This window comes from Venturia canescens, chromosome 11 (assembly GCF_019457755.1).
Source record: "Venturia canescens isolate UGA chromosome 11, ASM1945775v1, whole genome shotgun sequence".
Taxonomy (NCBI): domain Eukaryota; kingdom Metazoa; phylum Arthropoda; class Insecta; order Hymenoptera; family Ichneumonidae; genus Venturia; species Venturia canescens.
In genome coordinates, this window is record NC_057431.1 from 5,199,143 (window position 1) to 5,223,924 (window position 24,782).

General features: G+C 38.8%; 1 protein-coding gene across 2 annotated transcripts; it reads right to left on the reverse strand.

Annotated features, from left to right (window-relative positions):
- Nucleotides 1-3,148: 3,148 nt before the first annotated feature.
- On the reverse strand, nucleotides 3,149-23,997 carry Gad1 (glutamate decarboxylase). 2 transcript variants are annotated; one of them, XM_043432235.1, is made up of 10 exons: nucleotides 23,788-23,997; nucleotides 23,166-23,247; nucleotides 22,560-22,650; nucleotides 19,888-20,124; nucleotides 13,624-14,192; nucleotides 12,592-12,659; nucleotides 7,378-7,456; nucleotides 5,591-5,740; nucleotides 5,284-5,478; nucleotides 3,149-5,057 (listed from the first exon to the last, which is right to left on the reverse strand). In XM_043432235.1, the coding sequence occupies exons 2-10, from the start codon at nucleotides 23,220-23,222 to the stop codon at nucleotides 4,884-4,886; spliced, it is 1,620 nt and encodes a 539-aa protein (XP_043288170.1). In that variant the 5' UTR covers nucleotides 23,223-23,247; nucleotides 23,788-23,997; the 3' UTR covers nucleotides 3,149-4,883. The 2 variants fall into 2 exon arrangements, with proteins under 2 accessions (XP_043288170.1, XP_043288171.1); XM_043432236.1 differs by lacking the exon at nucleotides 23,166-23,247 and having other exon boundaries at nucleotides 23,788-23,996.
- Between the last annotated feature and the right edge of the window lie 785 nt (nucleotides 23,998-24,782).

Here is a 24,782-nt window from a genome sequence, read left to right on the forward strand (position 1 = left end):
GCCTGTGACACGCACGATAAGATTCTCCTTCCCCGGGACGCCGAGGTCGACCGGCTTCATCGCGGTGATAAATTTATTATTTTACCGGGTAAACTGGTTTCCTGTTTTTTTTTTTTTTTTTTTTTTTTTTCCAATCATCCTCGATTTTCTATTTCTCTCCCGTATGCTGATGGGCTCAGCCGATCAAGACTTTCGATAAAATTCCGGTTTTGGAATAGTCACGGTTTTACTGGATTTTCAAAGTTTCACATTTTTCGAAAATTTTTTCACTAGCAATCAACGGTTATTCTTTTTTATTTTCATTCTTTAAATATTTCAATCAGTTCAATCAAATTCTTTCTCGTAACAAAATCAACGTTTCCCTTCACAAAAATTATTATGAATATAAAAACATGAACTAAAATGGAAAAAAAATTGTTAATTAAATTTTAAAAAATGTATTGTTGAATGAAATATTGAAAAAAATTAAAATCATAAAATCGCAAGCGACAATCAATTTTCATTTATTTTTACATTCTTTTATGCATAAAATAAAATTTAAAAAATGAATAAAAATTGATTTTCAGGACGAAAAATGGTGTTTTTTTGGTTTTTGTTTATTTTTTTTTGTTTTTTTTTTTCAGCATAACAGTATTTTTATTAGACATTGATATACATAGGATATAATATATTCCGGGCATTTTTGGTGATCAGGTGACAACAGTGAGGGTACAACGTATTTATTATTGACAACACAAAATATAAGCGTTATGATTACACTTTTATCGTATTCTCTGGCGTTAGAGATCGACAGCTTTTTTTCACATTGTTATCCGTTTTTTTTTTCGCGTCGATTAAACGATTTTGCAATTTTTAAATTGTCAACCAGGATTATTATTTGATTGTGAAGGTTCCTGGCTAAATTCACTAGCGTTTCATCGATTGGAAGACTTGAGACTTTGTTGTCGATCGCTTTCTGCTCGCTCTCGTACGTACTTACTCGTCCATTTATTTCTACATACTTTTAAATTTATACCTCGCGATCAATTTAACTTATACTTTGGTTATATAATGTAACATTAATCGATAACAAATCTATCGACTGTCTTCTCGTCCCTACCAATTTCTTTCGATCCTAAAACACTTTTTTCTCATCTAATCTCCATTTTTTTTAAATCTCGAAGAAATTTCTTTTGGTGGGGAAATGAAAGAAGTGCTGGCTGTGGCTGACGAGGGTGCTCGGACGAAATTAAGCTGCTGAAGATGAAGATCGAATTTTTATGTACAGAGTGATTAATTAGGCTTGATTTTCAATAATTTTACATCGAACAACAATTTGAAAATTATGAACTCACATTTTTGAAGAAAGAAATTGGTCAGACCCCCTTTTTAACATAAAAAAAATATTACACCTCTGAGAATTATTGCATTATTTGTGCTAACACGGCTCGATTATTCGTCAATAAAATATTTCATATTGCGAGCAATAATTAATCAACGATACTTCGTAACGATAATTCCACATTTCATCCAATCTTTCTTCCCTTTTCTCCTTCGCTCTCATTCAGGTCTCAGATTTCATGGTCAGAGGCACGCCTTCAAAAATATTGGCTCTCCGTTCATCGTACTTCGACATTCCATTTTTTCACTTTATCTTCATTTCTCCTTTATCTATTCACCATACCAAATTTACCTATTTTCACTGCTCCCAGTCAACTCGACCTTAGAATATCATTTTTCACCCTGAAAATCATTTGGAACTCATCATTTAGCTTCTTGCATATTTTTATTAAAAAAATATTATTCAACACAATCGTTCGTCTTTACAACTTCCCCCCCCCCCCCCCCCAATTATATATTTTCTTTAAAATATTCTTCCCCCCCCCACCCCCCTATGACTCTTCTAAAATATTCATTCTTCACAAACTCAAATATCTGCATAACCATTGCTCAGAGAAAAAATTATTTGTACACAAATTAAGAAAAAAAATTATTATTTTTTTTTTTTTTTTAAATTTGGTTAGCATCGGAGGGCACAACGAAAGTTATGGATTTTCGTAAATTTACATAAATACATTTATATTTACTGTATATTATATATAATATATATTTGTATATATTTAAATCTGTTTTTTGTTTGTTTTTTAATAATTACTTCTATAATTAAAACATTATTAACTTTTGTTTTGTTTAAATATAATTCTCCATGTTATTAAGTATTGGCGAGTCCGTGTCGAAACCTATAGAAAATGATGATTATTTAATTTCTGTTTGAAAGAATAATGAAATTTGAATATTTATGCTACAACGAAGAAGGCTCATTGGACCGATCGATGGATCGATTAATTGAGTTGAACAGATTTTTGTTTTGCCTCTTCTCTCAATCGTTGTGACGAGAGTAGGATGAAAAGGTTGTTATTGCTTTGATTAATGGTGAGAGCTTGTTACAGAGGCGTGGGGATGCTGGGGCTTAGTTAATTCTTCGATTTTTCGAAAATGCAACTCGCTAAAGTAATGGAGAAAAACGAAAAATGGCAGAATTTTTTTCTATTGGTTTTATTGAATATTAAGGGGGCCCTACTTTAAAAAATCGAAAAAATCGATTGTTTTCGGCAATGGTTTTAAGGTAGACGGAAATAACTCGGCATAGTGAACTTTTCGGTATAGTTTTAAGGATATTTCAAGAGTACTAAAACTTTTTTTTATGTGAAACCCGAAAAAATTTCGAAATTCTATATTTTTAGGGAGTTTGAAAAAGAAACGGTTCTAAATAAGAACAATATAATTTCAACGTGCTGTAAATATAGAATGACGCAATTTTTTTGGGTTTTCATAGGCTCATATTGAAGAAAAATACATGAGAATGGAAAAAAAATTAGAATTTTTGTTTCAGACAATAATTACGATCTCCACATTGTACGCAGCTGAGAAACTTCGATAATCAGACTTGCCCCATAAACCATGTACAAATGAGTATTTCTCACATGAAAAAAATGTTTTGTACTTTGAAAATATGCTTGAAACCATACCGAAAAGTTCACTATGCTGAGTTATTTCCGTCTGCCTTAAAAACATTGCCGAAAACAATCAATTTTTTTGACTTTCTAAAGCAGGATCCCCCCTTAAAAATTGGAGGAGTTTTTGCACGAATATTCGAAAAAGCATGTACTTTCATGGGTTTTTGTTTGTATTTTAAACTCTCAATGCTATAAACAAATATATACATGCACATAAATATGATTTTTTTTTAAATTTATTTGCATATACATACGTATTTTGGTTTTTTCCTGATTTTTTTTTCGTATATTTATCCTTCATATATCGAGTTACATTTTAAGTCGGTTTTTAGTTTGTCTTTTCATATAATCTCTGCTCGCGATTAAACTATGCAACGATAAATGAAATTTCGTATATGTGGCACTCGCGTGCTTAATTATATATTTTTCCAAACGAGGTTCTCTCCCTCCCTTTCGTCTTTTATATAGTTTTTTGTTTTTATATACTTTGTGATAGCTTATTTATTTTCATCTCTTCGTCTTAATATTTTCACTTTCAAGCAAAACCGCTGACTCTGGTCCAAATATTAATCTCTTGGCTCGAATTGTTGTTGAAGGTAAAATTCAGTCCCTTAAGGTTTATGAAAATTAACAAATGGATTGAACAAAGTATTTGAACGATGAAAATATTTAAAAAACACGAAAATTAAAGCAATTAACAATTCGATTTGCAATTAATTGGGTTCTTGAGCATCGTTTGAAAATAATTGAATTTTATTACAAAAAAATTGAAAAAATCGGTTTTCAAAAAAATTTGAATTTTTGTAAAGTAAAATAATTTCAACACAGCTAAAAATTTCGTTTTAAAATTATTTTTAAATTATTAAAATTATTAAAAATTATTAAATTTTAAAATAAAAATAAAATTGAAAAAAAAAAATGAAAATTCGTCGTTGTATTTTTGTGTGCTGTGAACCAGAACCAGCAGCAATATCCTGCCAGGACGCCAACACGTTAAGCCCATTGGGTCGTTCGTAAGGTAGAACGACAAACACGAAACGCCAAGTCCTCCCTTAATAATCTAACAATACTTTTTCCTCCTCCACTGTCTACGCTGACTATCCGGATAAATGGAGTTTCGATAGTCCTCGCAGTACCTAATCTCCTATAACGGTACTCACGATAAAGTTCTATTTCCTCGCTATAATTTGACGTCGTTTTTATATATATTTTCTTCAAGCTCCAAACCTCTCCTGCTTATTCTTTTCTCAACATTTTTCAACACTTAGAATCATAATCCTTAATTCCTACAGTCCTGACCAGCGGCAATTGGCAACGAGTGTGTATCGAGCAAGAGAACAAATTTTCAAAAAATCAACTTTCAAAAAAAAGTTTTTTTAAACTGAACAAAAGTGAATAAAACATTTTTTTCAATCACCAATTTGACTGGAAACGAAAACTGGAGAATCGATGGTCAATTGGCCATGAAAAAAAAAATTGAAAAAAATTAAATAAAATTGGAAAAAAAAAATAATTTGGCATTTTTATGAAAATTTAACAAAGTTTCTTCGTAACGATTCGATAATCATGTTAACGATTGAATATTCTTGGCAACAATTATTATAACTTTAGTCAATGTCAATGAGAATTAAGGTGGTAGGAAGAAGCCTCGTCGCCTTTTTCTCTCTTTGCCTCTTTCCGAGAGTCCATATGTCTTAATTAAATATTCATGGTTGTGAATTGGCCTTTTTTTAGTCCGTTTTTTGTACACATTGAAGCATAATATAAGTTTTTCGAAAATCCCTGTTTTTTGAGAATTTTCGTATTTTCGAAGTGACTTTTTTTCTGTGTCGTCGATGATGGCTGGGGAAATTATATTGGGAGGTCAAAGAATGAGCGTTTGGAGATTTACAGATCGTGGCCGAGCCGGTCCAGCTCTGCGAGCAGGAAATCGACGTCCGCCTCTGTGACCGCCGCACTCGAAATTATGTTCCTGAAGAAATTGGGCCTTCGATCGTCCGGCTGGTAGCCGACCATCAGCGTACCCGATTCCATCATTCGGCCTTTCAGAATCGGACAAATCTGACGAAAAAAGGCGCCGGATTGGTCTCGGGATTTCGGCGTTTTTTGGGGTCGGCGAAAAATGTTTTTTTTTGGCGTTTTTTTTTTAATTCTTGGGGAAAAATGTTTCCTTGGATTGAAATCGAATGAATTTCAACTCAGTCGACTCCAGAGACGAAAATTCGAGGCGGGAATTGAAAAAAAGTGTTTTTTGGGATCGAACAACTTTTTAAGGGTGCTACGATACCTCGCCAAGGATTTTTTCCCTCTGTGGTCCATGCGGCATGTTCCTCACACGGGTTGGCAAGTACCAGAAGCAAACGTTGACCATTTCCGGTTCGAGGATGAGGTAGAATTTGTCAGGCATTTGTTTGATCCTCTTGACCATGTATTCGGAGAGCTCCATCAGCCTGTCCATCAGTTTTTCGAAGCCGTCGGTTCCCTGATTCATTTTAAGGCAGGAAAACAATTTTTTTGACGTTTTTAGTCGAGTCGATGATTCTTAGGCTAAAAATGTAGATTTTTTGGAGTTTCTAAGTCAATTCCGACGCTACCTTGGCTCGCCACTGCAGCCACAGCTTGAATATGTCGTTGTGACGCCCACACTGGATGACCTTGTCGCCAGTGTCGTATTTGACGTCGTACAGCTTGTCGGTCATGAACAAATACTCGGCGGACATTTGGTTGCAGCTGATGAGCAGGCCCTGGGTTCGATCGTGTCAAAAAGTAGTGAGAATTGCTCAAATTTGATAAAACTCAAGATGGACTGTGGAAAAGAATTTTTCTGATTTTTTTGGCCCAGAAAAGCGGGGCTTTAGCGCGTCTGACCAAGACGACTTTGACTACTGATTTTCGCGAAAAATTTTGCAACTCAGTCTCTCCGTTGCCTGGTTTCGGGGAAGTGAGAAAATTTTTCAAAAACGACGTGAATTGAGGCAACGAGAGGCGAACAAAATCTCGCAATTTTCCCCTGCAAAAAGCTGTGCAAATTTGTGTCTGACCACGAACAGCCTCGACTACTGGGACGAAAAAATAGCCTGAAAATCGAGTTTTTCTGTGTGTCCATAAAAATGTTTTTTGCCCGGTATCTGAGAGGATTTCGCCATGAAATTTCAGCGGTTCTGGTGCACGTCGAAGCATCATTGATGAGAGATAAAAAGGGGTTGAGAATCGAGGCTTTTACGGGAGTTTCAACAAAGGGAAGGCGCGAGGGGGTGGCTTTGCGGAAACGTTCCCTCGGAGTTCCGGTCGATACGAGGCGTAGCTGGTTCCTGAATATATGGCGCCTCCGGAGGAGAGACATGCGCAGGGGGGAGCCCTCCTTGCCGCGAGTATCGAGCCCCAAAATGGCGGACGGAAGCTCCAGGGAAACTCGATTATTCGATTGGCGAAGCGCGCTTAAAAAGCGAGAGAGTCTCGGACTCGCCGATTCGTATTTCCCGGAATTCAGCATCCCCCTTTCGAAAAATCACTCGAAAAACAACCCTCAAAATACGTTCATAAGCCTGTTGACGAGAACTGAGCTAAAAACCTAAAATTTTTGGAAAATCATCAACCCTTGTTAGAAAACCAAAAACAGTTATGAAAAAACGACCTTGAAACGAAGCCACATTCCCGAGGTACGAAATTTGAATAGAAATTGAAAAGCAAGCCGCCAAAAACCTCAAAAAAATCGTTCCAAAACCGAATATTTAATAATTCCAAAATTCATTTTATCTGAAATCCAATCAGCCCTTGAAAAAAATCATCAAAAATTGTATCCGAGGTTTGAAATGACTGAAAATTCGTCGGGGGAGCTGAAAAAAACCGCAGAAAAAATGGCAAAAGTCACGGGGGACGTAGGCACCCCCAAAATGTCCTTTTTCGCGATTCAGACCCTCGTGAAAGTTGGAAAAACAGCCGGTGTACGGAATTTTAATATCTCGAAGGGGCAGGGGTTGTTAGCAATAACTGTGGAGGGTGCAGAGTGGGGGGAGCAACCCCTGCTCGGAGGGGATGCTCACCCTTCGTCGGTATTTCACTGTGGGGAAAGGCGAAGACGAGGTACAAGCAAGGTCGAGTATATCTGTGTATAAAAGGCGTACATAAAGGCGTACGTGTATGGGGGTATTAAGGGGTGAGTTTCTGGCAACATATGTTATCTCTTAGTTTAATTAAATTCCTGCACTGTCGACGTAGACATTTCTGTCTCTCTTTCCCCACGTTGGAATGTTTCCAGCAACTTTCCATTCGTCTCAGTCACGAGTTCTCCATTTCGTAATTCTTTTTTTCTTCGATTTTTCAATTTTTCCAAAATTTTTGGCGAGCCTGCTAAAAATGTCAAGTTTTTTTAACAACTTACGTCTTCCTTGAAGTGAATCGTCGAGCACTGCAGAAGGGCGCCCATCAATTTGTGGGGATTCCAAGTCACTGAGTCAGCCCTTAAAAACAAAAAAATTGTTTACTTAAAAAGCAAGTGCCTTCGTCTCTGCCACTAATTTTGGTGGTTTTACCATTTTTTTTCGTCTTCGAAGCGATCTGAACGCTCCTTAACAGGGTTTTTGTTGGAGGGAAAAAAATTCAATTTTTTTAACCATTTTGCTGCTTGAGCCATTCGTTCATTTTTATGGAGACAAGTTAATGAAGAAAATGACGAGATAAGCTCGTGGGACGTTTAGGTGTCAATCGTGGCACTCGGTTAAACCTGGAATGGAACTCAGCTGGCTCGAGTTGAGCTCTCATCGAGCCCCAAGAGAGTTCCACTTTTAAGGTATCATATAAATATATATAGACATTCGCTTTTGCCCTTGTCGTGTGTCCCCGACTGTGGGGGTCCATCAATTCGAGAGTCGACTATTAATATCGCCCCAGGAACGGATTTAGACTCCCTTTTATCTGACACTCCTTAATATATATAGATATAAACAACCCCCTGTGGTTAAGCCACACCAACCCTTCCCTAATCTCAGCAAAATAAACAAACTTTACCACCACCTTTTTCTCGCCTTTTCCTTCATCCTCATTTCACATTCATTTCCTATCGTTGGTTATATTTTGTTAAGCATTTTAAAAAAACTAAATCATTTTTTTTCAATTAACCAGATTTTTTGCAATTTTTTTAAAAGTGAGATCAAAAAATTCATTGAAGAAGATGAATTTGCAGGCAGGAATTGAGGAAACAAAAATGAAGGAAAAATCGAACTTGATCGAAGTTTTTTTCCATCAGTCGTGTTGAAATGGTACAGGGAATGACAAATGTTATCGATACATGGCGAGTGACGTGAATACGTTCGAGTGCCTTTGCCCTTTAGTGTCATTCTCTCATCCATTCTTTCGCAGCTCTGTGGTTGATATGTCCAAGGGTGCTCCAGGGTTTCGAGTGCCCTTAAGAGCGAGAGAGAGAGGAATATTTTCGTGTCACTTACAGACAAACTCCATTCGTTACATTTTCACGTACTGAAAGTGCATACAAAATGACAAATTTGTGAAAATTAAACTCGAATTTTGGAAAGAAAAAATTTATACAAAGTATTATGATTAATTCAACAATAATGTCAATTTTTTATTTTTTATTTCTGCAGATTTAGTGAATTTTTTTTTTCAAACTGTCGCCATTCGAGATGCTACATTTGCCAGTTAGTTCTTCAGGATGAAAAAACCGAGGAAAAATGGGAGGAAAATTTTTGAAAACTCTGCATTTTGACAGTGAGCAGAAGAAATAATTTTTCTAATTTTCAGTTTTCTCGATTAATATTTTCCCTGGAGTGACAAATTTGTTAAAATTTTACTCGAATTTTGACAACAAAAAATTTATCCAAATAATTATGATTAAATCGATAATTCTCCATTTTTTATTATCAATTTTTGCAGATTTAGAGAATTTTATTTTTTCAAATCGTCGGCATTCGAGGTGCTACATTTTGCCAGTTCTAAAAAACTCAGGACGAGGGATTTTTTTTTCAAATTCTGATTTTTGACAGTAACTTTCAATTTTCACTTTTCTCAATTAATATTTTCTCCGAAGTGATTAACACGAGGCATAATTTCTGAGGAAAAGTTTAATGAGATTTTTTAGTCCCGTTGCTTTGTTGGAACCGATAAAATTAGTGCACTAGAACGATCCTCGCAGCATGAGTGATTAATGCGAGATTCGCAGCTGGCAATGGCGGTGTGCAATAATCCCCAAGCTGGTCACCCACCCCCATCATTCCTAGGATGCCAGCCCCAAAATCTTCATCCCTCAAACCTATAGATATACACCGTCACCCCTTAAAACGTATGTATATAGATATGAGGGTTGCTAATTACCTCAGAACGCAAGGGGGGAGTCCCTTAAACTAGCCCGACCCAAAATCGATGTGACCAACGACACTGATTTTCAATTTGGAGTATAAATTTGGGGGTGGGGAAATTGTGGGGGGGGGGGGGGGGTTGGATTAAAAAAAAGCGTGGTGTCAGTGACGCAGCAATTTTTGGTCGATTTTGACAGTGATTGGAAAGGGGGTGGATTTTCAAGGGTGAGTTTTTCGGTGACAAAAATTTTGGGGGTTGGAAAATTGGGGACTCTTCGCAGGAGATCGATGCAGCTTTGCAGAGTAACTGGTTTTTGTTTAACTGAAAACGAAGCTTCGTGAATGAAAGCAGGAAAAGGGGGATGAAAATGAAAGAGGAAAATGGTCGGAAATGGGAAAACTGGATGGAAAAGTGGACGGAAGGGAAATCGAAGAGGAAGAGGGATGCAGAGGGAACTTTTTGAAAATCGACGAAATAGGGGATGGAGAGGATAAAGGGGGTTGCTAAATAGTTGGAAGGTGGAAACAGAGAGGGGCAGAGAGAGAGAGAGAAACTTCGTGTCTGTCGTGTCAATAAGAGCACAATTCTGTTCCTGTAAATGTGCTCGAGGGAAACGATCCAGCTGTTGCTCTCTTCATCCCTTATCCATCCACCAGCACATCACACGCTCCAAGACTTTTTTTCTCTCCTTTTATTTTCCTCTTTCCTTTCTTTTCTTCCAGTATTATTTCTTTCTTTCTTTTTTTTCCTTTCTTTTTCGCGTTTGCCATTTTAATCAAGGCTACAATTCGAACCCAAAGCCTCTTCTCCACCCCCTCGGAACAGGAAGGAAGTCCTGTGAACCGTACAGTCCAAAGGGAAAATTAAAAACTACACTTCGAGACATTCCTCTCTTTTCACCCCCCTTTATCTCATTTTTTCTCCAGCTTCCTTTGTACCCCCTCATTCTTTCACCCAGACTCGCAAATGTCACTCGCAAAAAAAATTTACGTCAGCTACCAAATATCACGCTCCTCAGACCTTAAACGTCAAAAATTCTCACCCGAATTCATCCCCAGTGCAGAAATACCCAAAATTCTAACTTTTTTACACGAAAGTAAGCCTTGCCTGGGAGCAAAAGTTAAACCAAAATCTAAAATCTCGACGCTGTGCAAAATTTTTTTGAAAAATTTCATTTTCAACGCAAAAAAAACGTTTCGCAAATTTTACGTTCGAACCTCCAGATCAAAATTCCTTGAAATTCTATTTTTTATGCAAATTTTCAATACAAAAAAAAATTCAATAGAAAATCAAAACCATCAAAACCATTAAAAATTGTACTCACAATTTTGCATTTGAATTTTTCAATTTTTTTGTTTTTTATTTATTTTTTTTTTTCACGTGGAAAAATCACCTTGGAAAAGGTCCATTAGAATTTCTTTAGTTTCGCCACGAGATCGGTCTCGTGGGATTTATAGATTGGGCACTTTTGCGCGTATTCAACGTACGTACCGAGTCTGTACGCTTACAGCGGGGGAGCAGATGCGTCCGGATGCAAATCGTGGATTAATCTTGGCGAAACCACCCCTCGCATTGAAGCAACAGCGGCCGGGACAATCCACCCTCGTATATATGTATTTACACCCCTATTTATATATATACGGAGGGATGATTTTGTTTCGAAACAAGGGATGCGAAAGTTGGCATGTGCCGAAGACAGGAGTCACTCCTTTCAACCCCGTCAATGTCAGAGATTACGACACTCTCATCCTGCCCCATTGTCCGTCGGTTTTTTTCTCACATACAAGGAAATTAGAGTTCTGCGATCCTCAAGATATTTTGAAATGTTGAGCACCATTTTGGGATGAAAAATTGAATGAAATTGAGTGAAGAAAAATTCATTTTTTTCAAAAATAAAATTCGGAGCAATTTTTTTGTTGGGTTTTCGTAATAATTTGGTCTCTTTGAGAGGAAAATTCGATTAAATGGACAAGCAGCTTTTAATCCGATTTCCTCGATTGTTTAGGAATTTTAATATCATAAAGAGTGTGGAAAAAATTCATTTTTGGCAAAGATAAAATTCGATGCAGTTTTTGTTGTTGGATTTTCGTAATTGTTAATAGAATTGTTAATAGAAATAAACTAGCAGCTGTTAATTCGATTTTCTCCGTTATTTAGGAATTTTAATATCGAAAAAGTGTGAAAATATATATTTTTTTTTAGGTAAAATTCGGAGCAATTTTTTTGTTGGATTTTCTTAATCGTTTGGTTTTTTAAAGAGGAAAATGAGAATTTGGATTCGAGAAATTGAATTGAAAAGCAAAAATGAAAAATTTTTGACTTTTTTTAAAATTATTTATATGAATTTTTGAAAAATTCAATCCCAGGACTCAAGAGCTTCAGAAAAATGGAAGGAAGAAAAAAAATCACTTTGTGGACCTGCACTTTCTCTAATCGCTGTTTATGCGAGCGATCCATTACCTCGAACTGCCGAGAGCTTAGACGTTCACGCCCTCAAGCTCATTCTCATGTAAAGTAATTTTTTTCGAGCACTTAATGTAGCTTCGCACTTTTCGCGGGATCGTATTGATTCTGGCCTCGATGCGTGGCTCGAATCACTTTTTTCTTTCAAGCCTCCATTTTTTTTTGAGACTTGTTACCCGCGTCTATATTTTTTCTCAAGACTCCATCAAACTAAGCTCCAATAAACTATAAAAGTAAGGGATTAAGCCCAAGCCCCAATGGCACGAGGGGATCCTCTAAGAATCGCGAGGGTCTCTCTCTTCCATAACAGAGAATTACCTCGATCAAAATCCATTCCCATTTATATACATCTTCATTCCGATATTCGAGGCGAATCGATTTGGGGGAATTTGGTTTTATTCAATTTTTAATATTTTAATATTTTTTTAAATTTATTTTTTATTAGAAATTAAATTTTAATTTTAATATTTGTATTCTAGACATTTGGATCCTCCATTTTGATTTGGATTCTCGTATCTCAATTATTTGAATTCTGAAATCTTTCATTTGGATTCGAACACTGGAATTGGCATTGAAAATTTTTTTATTGAAAATTCGATTTTTGAGTATGTTTTATTTTTTTGTTACTTCATTTTTATTTTAATTTTGATGATGATTCGAATTCAATGAAGAATTTGATCGTCTTTCTATTCAATTTTGAGAAAATTTAAAAAATTTTCTGTAATTGAGTCGTCTTGAGAAATTTTTGTCTTTATGGAAATATTGAAAAAAAAGGATTTAAAATGTCATTGAAATGAAACTTGACGAGAAATGGTCTTACCTTTCAACACCGGTGAGCCTGGGATGTCTGTACTTTCGTGAGAGCAAAAGGCCACCTCCCCATGCAGCCTGAAAAGAAAAAGAATTTTGGGATGGTCGATTAGCAGGAAATTTTGGTGAGTCAGAGACTCGAAATCGTTTTTCTCCTTTTTTGGAGCAATTTCCTCTGGCGAGGAGCCTAAATTCTTGGAGCTCGAGCTTGAAACGAGACTCGTGAAAGCTTTCACACATTTATTATTTAAGTTAAGGGTCTCAGGCATTTGGCGTTTACCCACTTGGAATGGGCGCCAGCTTTACGTGGTTCTCCCTCAATGGATGAAGCCCGGATTTGAATAATTATCTTTGCCAATTGCAGCAAGTGCTCGAAAAATATCAAACGCTTCGTACGTCTGTGCACATCAATCCTCAACCTTAAAATATCATTTTTGACGACTTTCAGCACGTTTTTTTCAGCTCGAAATCCTTTCACAAATCCAACGAGCCAAATATTCGTTAAAAATCACAAAAAACATAGAAAATCTCGATAAAACGATCGAGTACCACAAAATTTTGGAAGTTCTTTTCAAAATCTATAAAAAATCATATTAAGGCCTTACACGCGCTTTCAGAGCGAAACAACGCGATTTTCTTGATTTTTTTTCGACAGAAAAATAAATGTTTATTGAAAAACTGTGAGCGACATTCATTAGTACACATGTTCATGTGCTTCTACAATTTTTCGCATCCAAAATTACACCATTCATTTATTATAATAATGGCTCGAGCCTGGACGAAGGATTAGTAAAAATATCGATAAAAAATGGGGACAGTTTAAACAAAAAATTTATTTCTGAGCTTCCAAACTTTCGGTTTTTTCTACCAATTTTTTTTCCACATTCTGAAAAAGAATTTTCGATTTTTCCCCCCGTCACAAGTGTCCATAAGCCTTTGAAAAAAAACGTGAGAAAATCCTTTAGAAAATGAAAACTGAAAAAGGAACAATGAAGAATGAGAATTTCAGAAAACCGTCAACGAACATTTCGAATAAACTCACATCGATGTGAAGCCAGAGTTTGTACTTTTCGCAGATGTCAGCGATTTGTGCGATGGGATCGAAGGCTCCGATGACGGTCGTGCCGGCAGTCGCGTTGACGAAGAACGGAATGTGCCCTCGGGATTTCCGTTCGATTATAAGTTCTTCCAGTTTCGAGGGGATCATGCGTCCGAATTCGTCGCTGGGTACCATGACGCAGTTGTCTGTACCGAGGCCGCAAACGGAGGCGCAAGATTTGACCGAGTAATGGCACTGGTCGGAGGTGAACATGACCAATTGGCCGCCGACGGCGGCCAGGCCTCGTTCCTTGTACTGGGGAAACATTTTGTGTCGGGCGGCCAAAAACGCGTACAAATTACTGATCGATCCTCCGGGAGCCAAAATCGAGTCTCCGCTTGTCCAGCCGATCAATTCTCGCATTTTTTCCAAAACCACGTGCTCCATCAGTATAAACACTGGCGCTATTTCGTACGTGAACATGTTCGTGTTCGCTGTGGCGGTTAGCCACTCACCGGCCATGGATACGAGGTCGAGGCCGCAGGAAAGTTGGTTGAAGAAACGAGGGTGACCTGAAAAGGTAAAAAAGCAACGATTTTTCTTCGAAATTGTCGACTTTTTTAAACATTTTTTGCAAATAATTTTTTGAAGGGAGGACAAATCATTTTTTCGAGGAAATTTTTATTTCGATGGTGCAGAGGCTTGGCTTTTAGCGGTGTCGAAAACAACCCTCGAGCTCGAGGCCAAAAAGAGTAGGAAAGGACAATTAATCACTGAAACTTGATTGCTTCGACTCTCGTAAAAGCATTTACTCCATTTTAGAGAGGAGTGTGCTTTCGACTGGGATTATTAATGACGAGGTAATTAATTCGAGTCACCAGGCACGTGCTGACTTGAAAATTTGCTTCAAATTATTGAAATAGAGACAAATTTATGGATCTCAATCCATAATGTAAAATAATAATGAAAATGAAAATCAATTAAATCCATTTAAAAAGTGACAAGAAATAGATCGTTTCTTTTTTCACATTTTTTCAATCCAGAATTTAAGGGGGGGTCCTGCTCTTTAGAAAGTCAACAAAATCGATTGTTTTGAAATTTTTTTTATTTTTTTTTTTTATTTAAAATTGAAATCGATATTTCAAGAGTACAAAAACATTTTTCGATGTGAGAAATACTCATTTGTACATGGTTCATGGGGCAAGTTTGATCGTCGAATTTCTCAGCTGCGAACAAAAATTCCATGTTTTTTCCATTTTTATATATTTTTCTTCCATACGAACCTATAAAAACCCGAAAAAGTGATATTTTTCTTAAACGTTTTTTTTCAAACTTAGTAAAAAAACTTGGCAAAAAAAATTGGTCACGAAACATGCGAGGCGATATGGTTCCTCGTGACGGGTCATAGGGCAAATCCAGGCAAAGAATTAAAAGGGAAATGGAATAGTGAGGCCCTCGGTGGGGCAGTGAGTGAGCTTTAAGCTCTTCTACTACGAGCTACGAGTATGTTGTCATCCGGTTGGATGAACATCGCGCCAGGATCAAGCCTAATGCTTCTGTTTGATGGGCCACCCTTCGCCGGTTTTCTCTTACCCTTAGAGCGGAGGCCTGTGGAGAAAATCATTTTCATCCCTTTCCAGGCACGCTTGGGAGTGACAAATTTATTTATTTGTCAATTTTTAAAATGATTTATTCGTGGTAAATGTGCAGCAGGGAATTACTGAAAATTTTGGGTCGAAGAATGAAAATTATTGTGGAAAAAAGGGTTGAAATGGAGAAATAAAAATTTGCTCGAACTCCAGTGGGGGTGGGTTTTAATCCGCAAGGTATTAAGGCCTGATTGACGTATGAGCGAGCCCATCACTCATTCGCTTCACCTCGGGAGTGTTTAAGTCTTCATCCCTTGAGAAGTTTTGCTCCAGTAACGATCTGACGTAAAGGGATTTATCTAGACAAGGGTTGTTCAGTAATTTCTGGAAAAAAGTGCTTTTTCTGCAGGAATTTTCTCACTTTTTTCCCATTTTCTCATGGTTTTTTATTCAATTGGATTTTTATTTGAATTTTCTTGTTTGATTTTTGATTGATTTTTTTATTGAGGAAAACCATTTTTGGGGGTGAGTTTTCCGCACGAGTTTTCATAGCGGAATGCTTTTGTTCGATTCTCCTAAACTCGGTGGATTGAATGAAGCCTGATAGATCGAAGGATTTGTTTTGGGTAGTTTTCCAAGGGCTGGGGGGTGGAAATTCGTTCGGGGGCGGAAATCATCGAGCAAAGATCTCGCTCGGTCTCGATATCGTGGCCGTTTGTCGCACGTTATATCCGCAATTATCGTGCTTCAATGGAGGTCTCTTGGTCCAGGGAGAAAGAGAGGGAGGCTGCGAAGAGGGGCGGGGAGGCCGAGGGAGAAAAAATCTCGAGCAAGTATTCTCGGCTGCAGAGGCTCGCACACGGGAACATTGCAAATCCTAAGCGTCTAGGAATGCTTTTTCTCGCTCTGTTTGACGTCTCTGGACCAGAATGGACCGAGAGAGCCAGCCAATGAGAGGGAGAGAGGGAGCGAACGAAGGGCTCGTCTCTCGACGGTCGATGATCCGGAGCGCCCGCATTTTGCGCGTCACACGCGTCGTTGCCCCACTAGATTGTTTGCAGAGGCTCTCAAACCGACTCGCAAACATCTCATGTCGAGGAACTCGGCCTTAAAAAACGAGCGTTCAACGTCGATATTTAAATCGTAGGGGATGTTTGCCGAGACTTCGACTTCTAAAATTCGCCAAAATTTGAGAAAATTTCCTGGAGATATTCAACAACGCTCATTTTGAAGGCTGAACGATTCCGAAGAAAATGAGCGCAAATTCAAGTCGCTAGCTAATCTCGAAAAAAATTGGCATCCATTTTACTGGAGCTATTCACTTCAAAAATTCGCCGAGACTTCGGCTTCAAAAATTTGCCAAAATTTGAGAAAATTTCCTGGAGATATTCAACAACACTCATTTTAAAGGCTGAACTATCCCAAAGAAAATTAGCGCAGATCCAAGTCGCTAGCTAATCTCGAAAAAAATTGGCATCGATTTCACTGGAGCTATTCACTTCGGAAATTTGCCGAGGCTTCAACTTAAAAAATTCGCCAAAAACTGAGAAAAAATCCTAGACACATTCAATAGCGCTCCCTTTAAAGGCTGAATGATCCCCAACAAAATGAGCATAGGTCCAAGTCGCTAGCTAATTTCAAAAAAAAATTGCATCGATTTTACTAGAGCTGTGCACTTTGCCAAAAAACAAAAATTCACTCGAAAGCCATGAAATTTTTTCCCCTCCTATTCAGCAGCCCTACAAGTATCATGCAAGCACCAATGATCGAAAAACTCAAGACAAAAATTAGAGGTGAGATTTACAAGCGGATGTTGCCGTATTAAGGCATTAGGATCGCAATATTGAGAGGAAAAACGAGTGTTGCGTGAATGGTACACTCGTACAGTTGTATTAACGGGGAGAACCTGTCGCAAGCAGGCCTCGCACACTCGGTGATAAATTAGAGAAAGAGGAGGGGAACGAAACTCGGGATTTGTATGAAGAGAAGTGTGTTAGCCGGGCTCAGCTTTAATACCTTGTCATCAATCATAACACGATCACTGCCAAAGCAGAGTCAGTGTAATAACCGAGAGAGACACATCGCTGTTGCATTTATACAAAGAAACTTCGTGTTGCGATAAAAGCAAGATGATTTCGCCTAAAATGGGGGCGAAATTGTATTTTAACTGAAAATTGTGATAAAAACTATAATTTAGGGGTTGAAAGGGCAAAAATTTTTGAAAAGGTTAAAAAGGGTTTGGATTTCAGTGAGACTGGGAAGCTGCAAATTAATTTTTTTCTTCTGCTTAAATTTTTTGAGATTTTTTCTCACCCCCGGTGACGTTTTCCACCCTTCTGGGGGGATAGTCGATAAAAATAGAAGAACGACAAATATTGAGGTGAAAAAATAGACGGAGGGTTTGAAGGTTTTGAGAAAAGTGACGAAGTAGAAACGATTTTGTGATATTTCAACCCCTAAAATAGTTTGTTAGTCATTGCCAAAGAATTTTCAGTTCCAGGGGGATGAAATATTTTTCGATTCGGCAGGCACGATGGCAATTTAAATTCCAGACTTACTCGCAGTTTCGAAGAATCGCTGCTATGCGATTTTTTCGGCCGAGCCACCCCTCCATCCCCCGAGCAGCACCCCAGAATGCCTGGCACAAGAGCGAGACGAAACTCACCCCCGTTCGGAGTATCGTTCACGTACCACGAGAGCAGAATCGCAGTGTCCCTAAAATGGCCCTTAATTACACCAATTCCCATTGAGTTTGACACCCCCTTGGGCCACGTGTCCACACGAGTGGCCAAAGTGTTTTATTCCTCGAAACCACCCCCTCGACTCAGCGACGTAAGAAAATGAGATAAATTTTGTTTTTCGAAAGGTAAAAAACGCACTTTTCTTATCGGCCAGTCACTGTCATTATCAGCCCGCCACGATCCCCGCTCGTCTCCAGGGAATCCAAAAAATCTGCGAAACTTATCACTCATTTTTTTCTCTTTCATATTCCCCGGAACAGGGGATGCTGAGGGTGGAAAAGCTCGCGATATTTATCAGGAGATCGATCGATGACGGGGGGATGAAAAGGGCAGACTTTGGCCTGTCAAAAATAAGGGAAATTCATTCTTTCAGGAATTTTCGAATTTACCACCCCCTTGAACGACCAAAACGAGTTTTCGGTACCAAAAGAGACTCCTTGAGGGTTGAAAAAATCGTCTTTTCAGAAAAAATTTCCTTCGAAGGACCCAAATATTCGAACGTCCAGTTTCCTGACGAGGGAAAATTATTTTTTTCTTCGAGCCTGAACTCGAAATATTCAGTGATGGGGAGGAGCCTTGAATTCTTGGGGTACGTAATCCAATAAAAAGTTTTGCTGGGCCACGTATCGTCCACGCGACTATCAATGGAATAAAGGGCGTGCAGGAAAAATATTCTGGCACGGATGCTAAGGCGATTCCATGTCGAACGAACCCTCGCATTTAAGGGGGTGGATTCTTCAACCCCAATCGTTTTGGTGGAAAAATCGATTGGATTTAATGTTTCTGCAGTTTTCTGATATTTTGGGAAATTTTCGCAACGATTTTTCCTCACTTTTTGACATTTTTTCGTGATTTTTTATTCGGAAAAATCCACGAGAACGAAACCCCCATGGAAAAGCCTGTAGAAATACGATCTCGGTGTTTGCCCTTCCCGATACAGTCTCGTGGCAGGTTTTGGTTAACGCTATTGTGCATTAGCATCTATTCAAGTCGCCGGTAATCGAATCCCCGAGACCGAGATACCGGGACGACGCCCGTCGGGGGATCCGTTCTCGACTTCCGGTTAGCTCGAGCTGCGCTATCTCGCGGTTGTGAAACCGCGAGAGTCGACCAGGCTTATCTCGGGATTGAAAATTATTGGAAAATAAATCATTCAAAAAAGTCATTGAAAATATTATTTGCTCCAGCATTTTTAAGGGGTTTTCACCACTTTTTTTCTTACTTTTCATCCCTTAATTCGGCCGACGAATTTTTATGGAAATTATAAAACAAAATTTTCCTTACTCTTCGAAAAACTGAACATTTTTTTTTCAAATCTTTTTTTTGGGGTTTCGTTATATTTTCAAGTCTTGAATGAGCTTTAAAAATACAATTTTCGTAATTTTTCCAAAAGCTCAGCTTTTTTCAAGCCAAAACATTTTTTTTTCGATTTCACCATATTTTCTCAACCCCCGTGATTTATCACGAGTACAGGGGGGTGTATATGACACTGAGGGGCTCATAATGTGTATATACAGCGAGAATCTCACGAGGTCGAGTTTTATCTACCAAAAGCCTCGGGCGTATGCTAAATTGAATATGAAATTATGTGGCTTATCACCCCGAGGACTCTTCGCGTGTGCCAGGAAGTCCCTTTCCCCCTTGAAATTCTGCACTCTCGATGAGATAACGATTTCACGTTGCGATGCATTTTATTTCGTGATTATTCAATTCTCTTCACTGTTAATCCGATTTCATCAATTTTTCAATAAATTTTCGAGTCCTTCGAATAAAAATAAAGGATTTTTCCTATTTTTTATTTAAAAAAATAGCAAAGTATTGAAAGTATTTTTTTAAACTTATTTTTACTGGAAATTTGGATTTCTTGCTTTTTTTCCTTTGAAAAAATAGGAAAAATATTGAAAATTTTTTTAATTTATGCCCCCCTCTTGACTCACCTGTTTTCACTTGGTACTTCAAGGTCGTTGAACAATCGAGCAATAGTTGTTGGAGCGTGACACCAGTTTCAGGAATTTCGAGATCGAGGAGCTGCATCATGTCAGCTGGATGATGAAAATCGAGGATTTTGGCGTTTCGATCATTCGTGGATTTGATAAAATCCAACAGAATGTCGACCACCTTCATCAGGAACTCCTTCGAGGCTGGATAGCCCTCGGCATTCAGAGGCAAAATATCTGACAACAGAAAATTTCATTTTCAACACTTTTCATCGAAATGGATAAAATATTGATCCTAAATCGATCGATGGATCAGCTCAGGTCGATCTTTTTCGTCCTTCCACTCCTCGAACACTCGCTTACCGATTGATGGGCTTTTCATTGGCACGAGAAGAGAGCACTGTTGGAATGATTTCACCTCATCAAACAATTGAAAGTATAGACCTATCCTGACACACTCTCACTTGTTTGGTGGGATGACACCATCCTCGTTCGTCGATCTTCCATCCGATTTTTCGTCCCTCGGTGTCCCAACGTCCCTCGATTTTCAAATTCCAATAATCGAGGTATGCATCGTGCAATTTTCGAGTTCCAAATATTAGAGAGTCAAAAAATCGATTTTTTTCGACAATGTTTTTAAGGTAGACGGAAATAACTGAAAAAATGACTCTTCCGAAGCAGGATGCCTCCTTAACGAAAAAAAGAAGCTGAGCGGGATGACGGTGAGCTAAAGAATTTTCGAAATTTTCACAATTCTAATTCAGTTTATTGGATTGAAAATTCACAAAATTCTAATGAAATTTGTAAATTCGAAATCTTCAAAATTTTAATAAAGTTTATTGAATATAAAATTTACAAAATTTTCCTAAAATTCATCGAATGTGAATGAACAATTGAATTCACAGTCCGAAAAACGACGCGAGTGCAGACTCTGATGAAACCTCCAACAGCGATTAAGGTGAGGAAAAAATTCGTCCGTTCTCTCCCGAAGTTCGGAGCTCCTCGAGCAAAAGAAATCCAAAAATCCTCGCTCGGATTAAGCTGTCTCTTTTTCGCGGCTAAACTATAAAATATCCGGTAAGTAAAAACCCCCCTTGACTCTACTTTCCATTACGACGATCCTACGGATAAGTAGACAGCCAACTGCTGCCCCGAGTCCTGCTCACAAAAAGGGGATGTTTTCCCCTGCCTCGCTTTTATGCCCCATCTCGGCACTCAATCTCTTCGAAAAATCCCGATACACTGCCTGTCATTGTCCATCATTGGGAGGCTCTTCAATGAAAAAAATGGTGTAAAAATTTTTCAGATTTTCTTTCATCAAAATTTTTTCTATCAGCCAATTTTTTTAGAATTTATTTTCATTTTTTTATATCAAAATTTGTAATTTTAGTGGTTTTGGATCTCGAGAGTTGATGAAAAAATTCACGAACTACGTGAACGCCGAATTGTGGGTTGGAATAAAAAAATATGAATTTTTTTTTGCTGTCTGTCCACAAACGGCCGTTTCTACTTCGAGCACTTCCCCGTTATCTTGCGAAGCGGAATCCCACTAATCCCGATCCATAAATCTAGCGAGACCTCGCGATCCATTCCTCTCAATTTTCTTCCAACCTGTCCTTCCCCCGCGGTTTGCCATGAGAAAACGAAAATGAAGTGGATCGTGCCCGTGGACGGCAGACACATTTTTTTCGATGGTGGATTCGGCAGCGTATCGAAATGACAAATTATTTCGACATATAGTTTCAAGAAAATGAGTTTTCAATATGAAAAAATAGGAAAAATTCGAGTTTTTTCTAAAATAAAGAGTTTTTTGAAAATTCATCAATTTAAGGGTTGAATTTCCGATTTTCAAATCCTCGTAGCTTCGTGTCCGGCTAAGGAGTCTTGAGGCCATTTTTTAACGTCGATTTCTGTAAGGGATGGGGCCGAAAAAATGTTCCAAAAAGCATTTAAGGCCTGAGGGTGAAAAACAGTTTAAAAAAATGCAAAAAAGCGTCTGAACAAACATCGCGGGATAGATTCGGTGTTAAAAATTAGAATAAATTAGGGCACGACGGTCCTTATCGTTGTTTGACACTTGCAGGAGCCCGGACAACCCCAAAACCCTTTTTACAAGGGCTAAACATTTTGAGAGCGAGCGAGAGAGAGAGAGGGAGAGAGGAAAAAGTCCCCTGTGGCGTGTAATCTGTCCTCAGCCACTCGTCGAGTGGGTTTATAAGCAGAGATATATACAGACACTGATTCAAGAGGCCAATCTGACGAAATCCTCCATTATTATGCACCCTTGGATGGCCCGCCGTCGGCAAAAAAAAACATTCACCCCTCGCCCGTCATTCGTTTTTCACTTTCAAAACGAGCACTATTTTGTAACCCATTTTCTTTGGGCGACTGAAATCTTTGCAAGAAACGTGGGAAGCTTGATAGAAATTGTCAGAATTAAATTTCCCACCCCTAGAAGGGGTTGTTGGCTGAAAAATAAGGAAAAAAAAACAAAAATTCGTTCCGAAAATCATCGACTGATTTTTGGTTGAGAGAAAAATGAATAACTTCTAGAAAATTCGTCATTTTTTCTAATCAACAAAAAAAATGAGCTCAAAAATCAACGATTCATTTCGAGAAATGGGAAAAAAAATATTTTCACGTTGCAACGATCGATAGAAACCGAAACTCACCGGTGTATTTGAGGTTGGTGTGCTCCCTGCTGAGGGAGTAAGTGTTTTCGGAACTCATGAGTCTGGTCGGTGAGTGCGTTCGTGCAAAGTTCTGAAAATCCGATAAAAAGCAGCGTTTCAGTTGATTCAACGACAAAAAAGTGAAAAGGGATAAATTTATTGCAACAAAAAAGGGTTTCGAGTGTTCCCCAGTGTTCAGCGGAAGCTCAAACATTTTCCAAAGTTAATTAACCCCCTGGGGGTGGCTCGGAATCACTGAGGTTTGTTACGAGTGAGCAAAATTGTGAATTCTATTATTCCCCAGTTTTCAAGTTCTCAAATTTATCATTCGAGTCCCAAAAGTCAGTTGGAGGTGTAAAATTTTTATTCGAGTTTTCAAAAACTGTTCTGCAGCCCCAAAAGCACCCAAAAGCGTCGTTTCCTGTTAACTCGACCGTCGGGTCGAGCTGCAAGTGTTGAGAGTGCTCAGGAATGTGAAAAAAATGAAAATCTCGAAATTTGACAATCGGGTAGTAAATGTACGTGAGTATCTACAGAAATGAGTGAAAAGCATTGGAAATGACGTGCATAAAAATGACGTTCAATGAGGCCCAATATTTGTCTTACATATAAGTATTCCTTGATCGCGGTGATTTTAGTGCCGATCATTTGCACATTGTCCATGTCTCTGCCTGCGAGCCTTCTGAGCCTACAACAATCAACAACAAAATATTCCGCATTCAGTCACTCGGGGGGAGAATCGAAAGTGATTTTTTCGGTCGCATCTAAAGGTCTATTGATGTGTTATTGATTGAGCAAATTTTTGAGTTTATTTCGTAGTTTCGTTTACTTCGAAAACGGCCAAAGAAACATGGACAGCGCAAAATTTTTTTTCATATTGTCTCGACCGAAAAGAATGTTGCCCGAGTACCTGGAAACGGTTTTTTTTTGGCAGGAGTGACGAGTGAAAAAAAGTGGCCAGGGAGAGCAGAATTAGTGCTCGAGTAATCGAAATGATTGAAGAATGTAAAGCGAAAGCATGAGTGCACGAAATGAAGGAAGCGCGCACAGACTCACTCACGAGGACGCGGTGGCAGGGAAAAAAGGATTTTTCCAGGGAGGTGCTAAAGAAAAATTGGAGCGTACGGGAACCTCGATTTTTGGCGAAGAAGCATTAACGCGCGGGGGTGAAAGATTTGGCTGGCAAAAGGGGGATGAAAAATGTTGGAAAAAGTCGAGTCGAGCTTACCTGAGATGTATTTGAGTTTTGTCGAAAGCTCAGAAGCTGCAGTCGTTGGTTTCAGAGCCCCCGAGTCGTGGCTGCAGATGAGGGTGGTTTTGGAATGTTTGTGGATTTTTGTTTAGTCGAAATTGCTCGGTGGCTCGACGGGGATGGTTTTCACGGGACTGCCGAGGATGCAATCCAGCGGGCACGACGAGAGTCTCACGAGTCACGCACACAGAGGGCTCGAGGGATGCTCGGAAACGCGATTGACCCAGTTTGCCCGCCGTGCACCCCGAAAGCTCGGCCCCCAGGTGGAGGGGTGGTTTTTTACAGCCCCCTTAAAGAAGGGGCGTCTCCGAAGCTCGTGGGAGTCGGTCGAGCCACGTGCTGCCAAGTGAAATGGGCGTGGGCGAGCTTCCACCAACCCTGGGACTTCATCCCCTCCTGAAGCAGCCCCTCCGGAGGGTGAAATCAGCCCTCCCCGTCACTGGGAGCACGAGCCTCGATTTTTCTCAGCGACCGAGAGAATTCGCGGTTTTGTACGCTAAATTTGCCTAACCGAGAATCCTCGCGGGGCTTAAGGGGTTGCGAGGCGCCCCTAAGAGCCTTGGCAAAAAGGATTATGACGTTGCAACGTCTTTGAGCTCCTCTCACGAATAAATTACTCTTCCGACTCGATCCCATGCGGATTTACGCTAAACGCCGGTGCCATTGACTTCCAACCCTTTATTGACTCCTGCCCGGGGGTGGTTTTCAGTACCAATGGAAATTAACGGAATTTCAGTTTAATGAGAATCCGGAAAAACCTTTTTTTCGGCCACCAAATTTTCAATGGTGTTTGGCAATGTCTGGCAAAAATTAAAGGCATGCTTTTCATTCGTTATATTTTTTTCAACCCCCTCCCCCAAACCACCTTTGTCACAGGAATGTTTTTTTTATTTCCAGTGACGTTGAACGATCGCGTGTATAAATTTGAAACAAAGTACTTGCGTAGGAGTCGCTCGTGAATGTACCTCAGC

What these genes read in the sequence shown, in the direction of transcription:
- Gad1 (XM_043432235.1), bottom strand. Translation starts at nt 23,222, where the DNA reads ATGGACAATGTGCAAATGATCGGCACTAAAATCACCGCGATCAAGGAA. An exon ending in GAAGTACCAAGTGAAAACAG is followed by an intron (nt 14,193 to 19,887) that starts GTGAGTCAAGAG and finishes TTACCTTTTCAG; the next exon opens with GTCACCCTCGTTTCTTCAAC. An exon ending in GGGAAAAAATCCTTGGCGAG is followed by an intron (nt 5,058 to 5,283) that starts GTATCGTAGCAC and finishes TTTTTTCGTCAG; the next exon opens with ATTTGTCCGATTCTGAAAGG.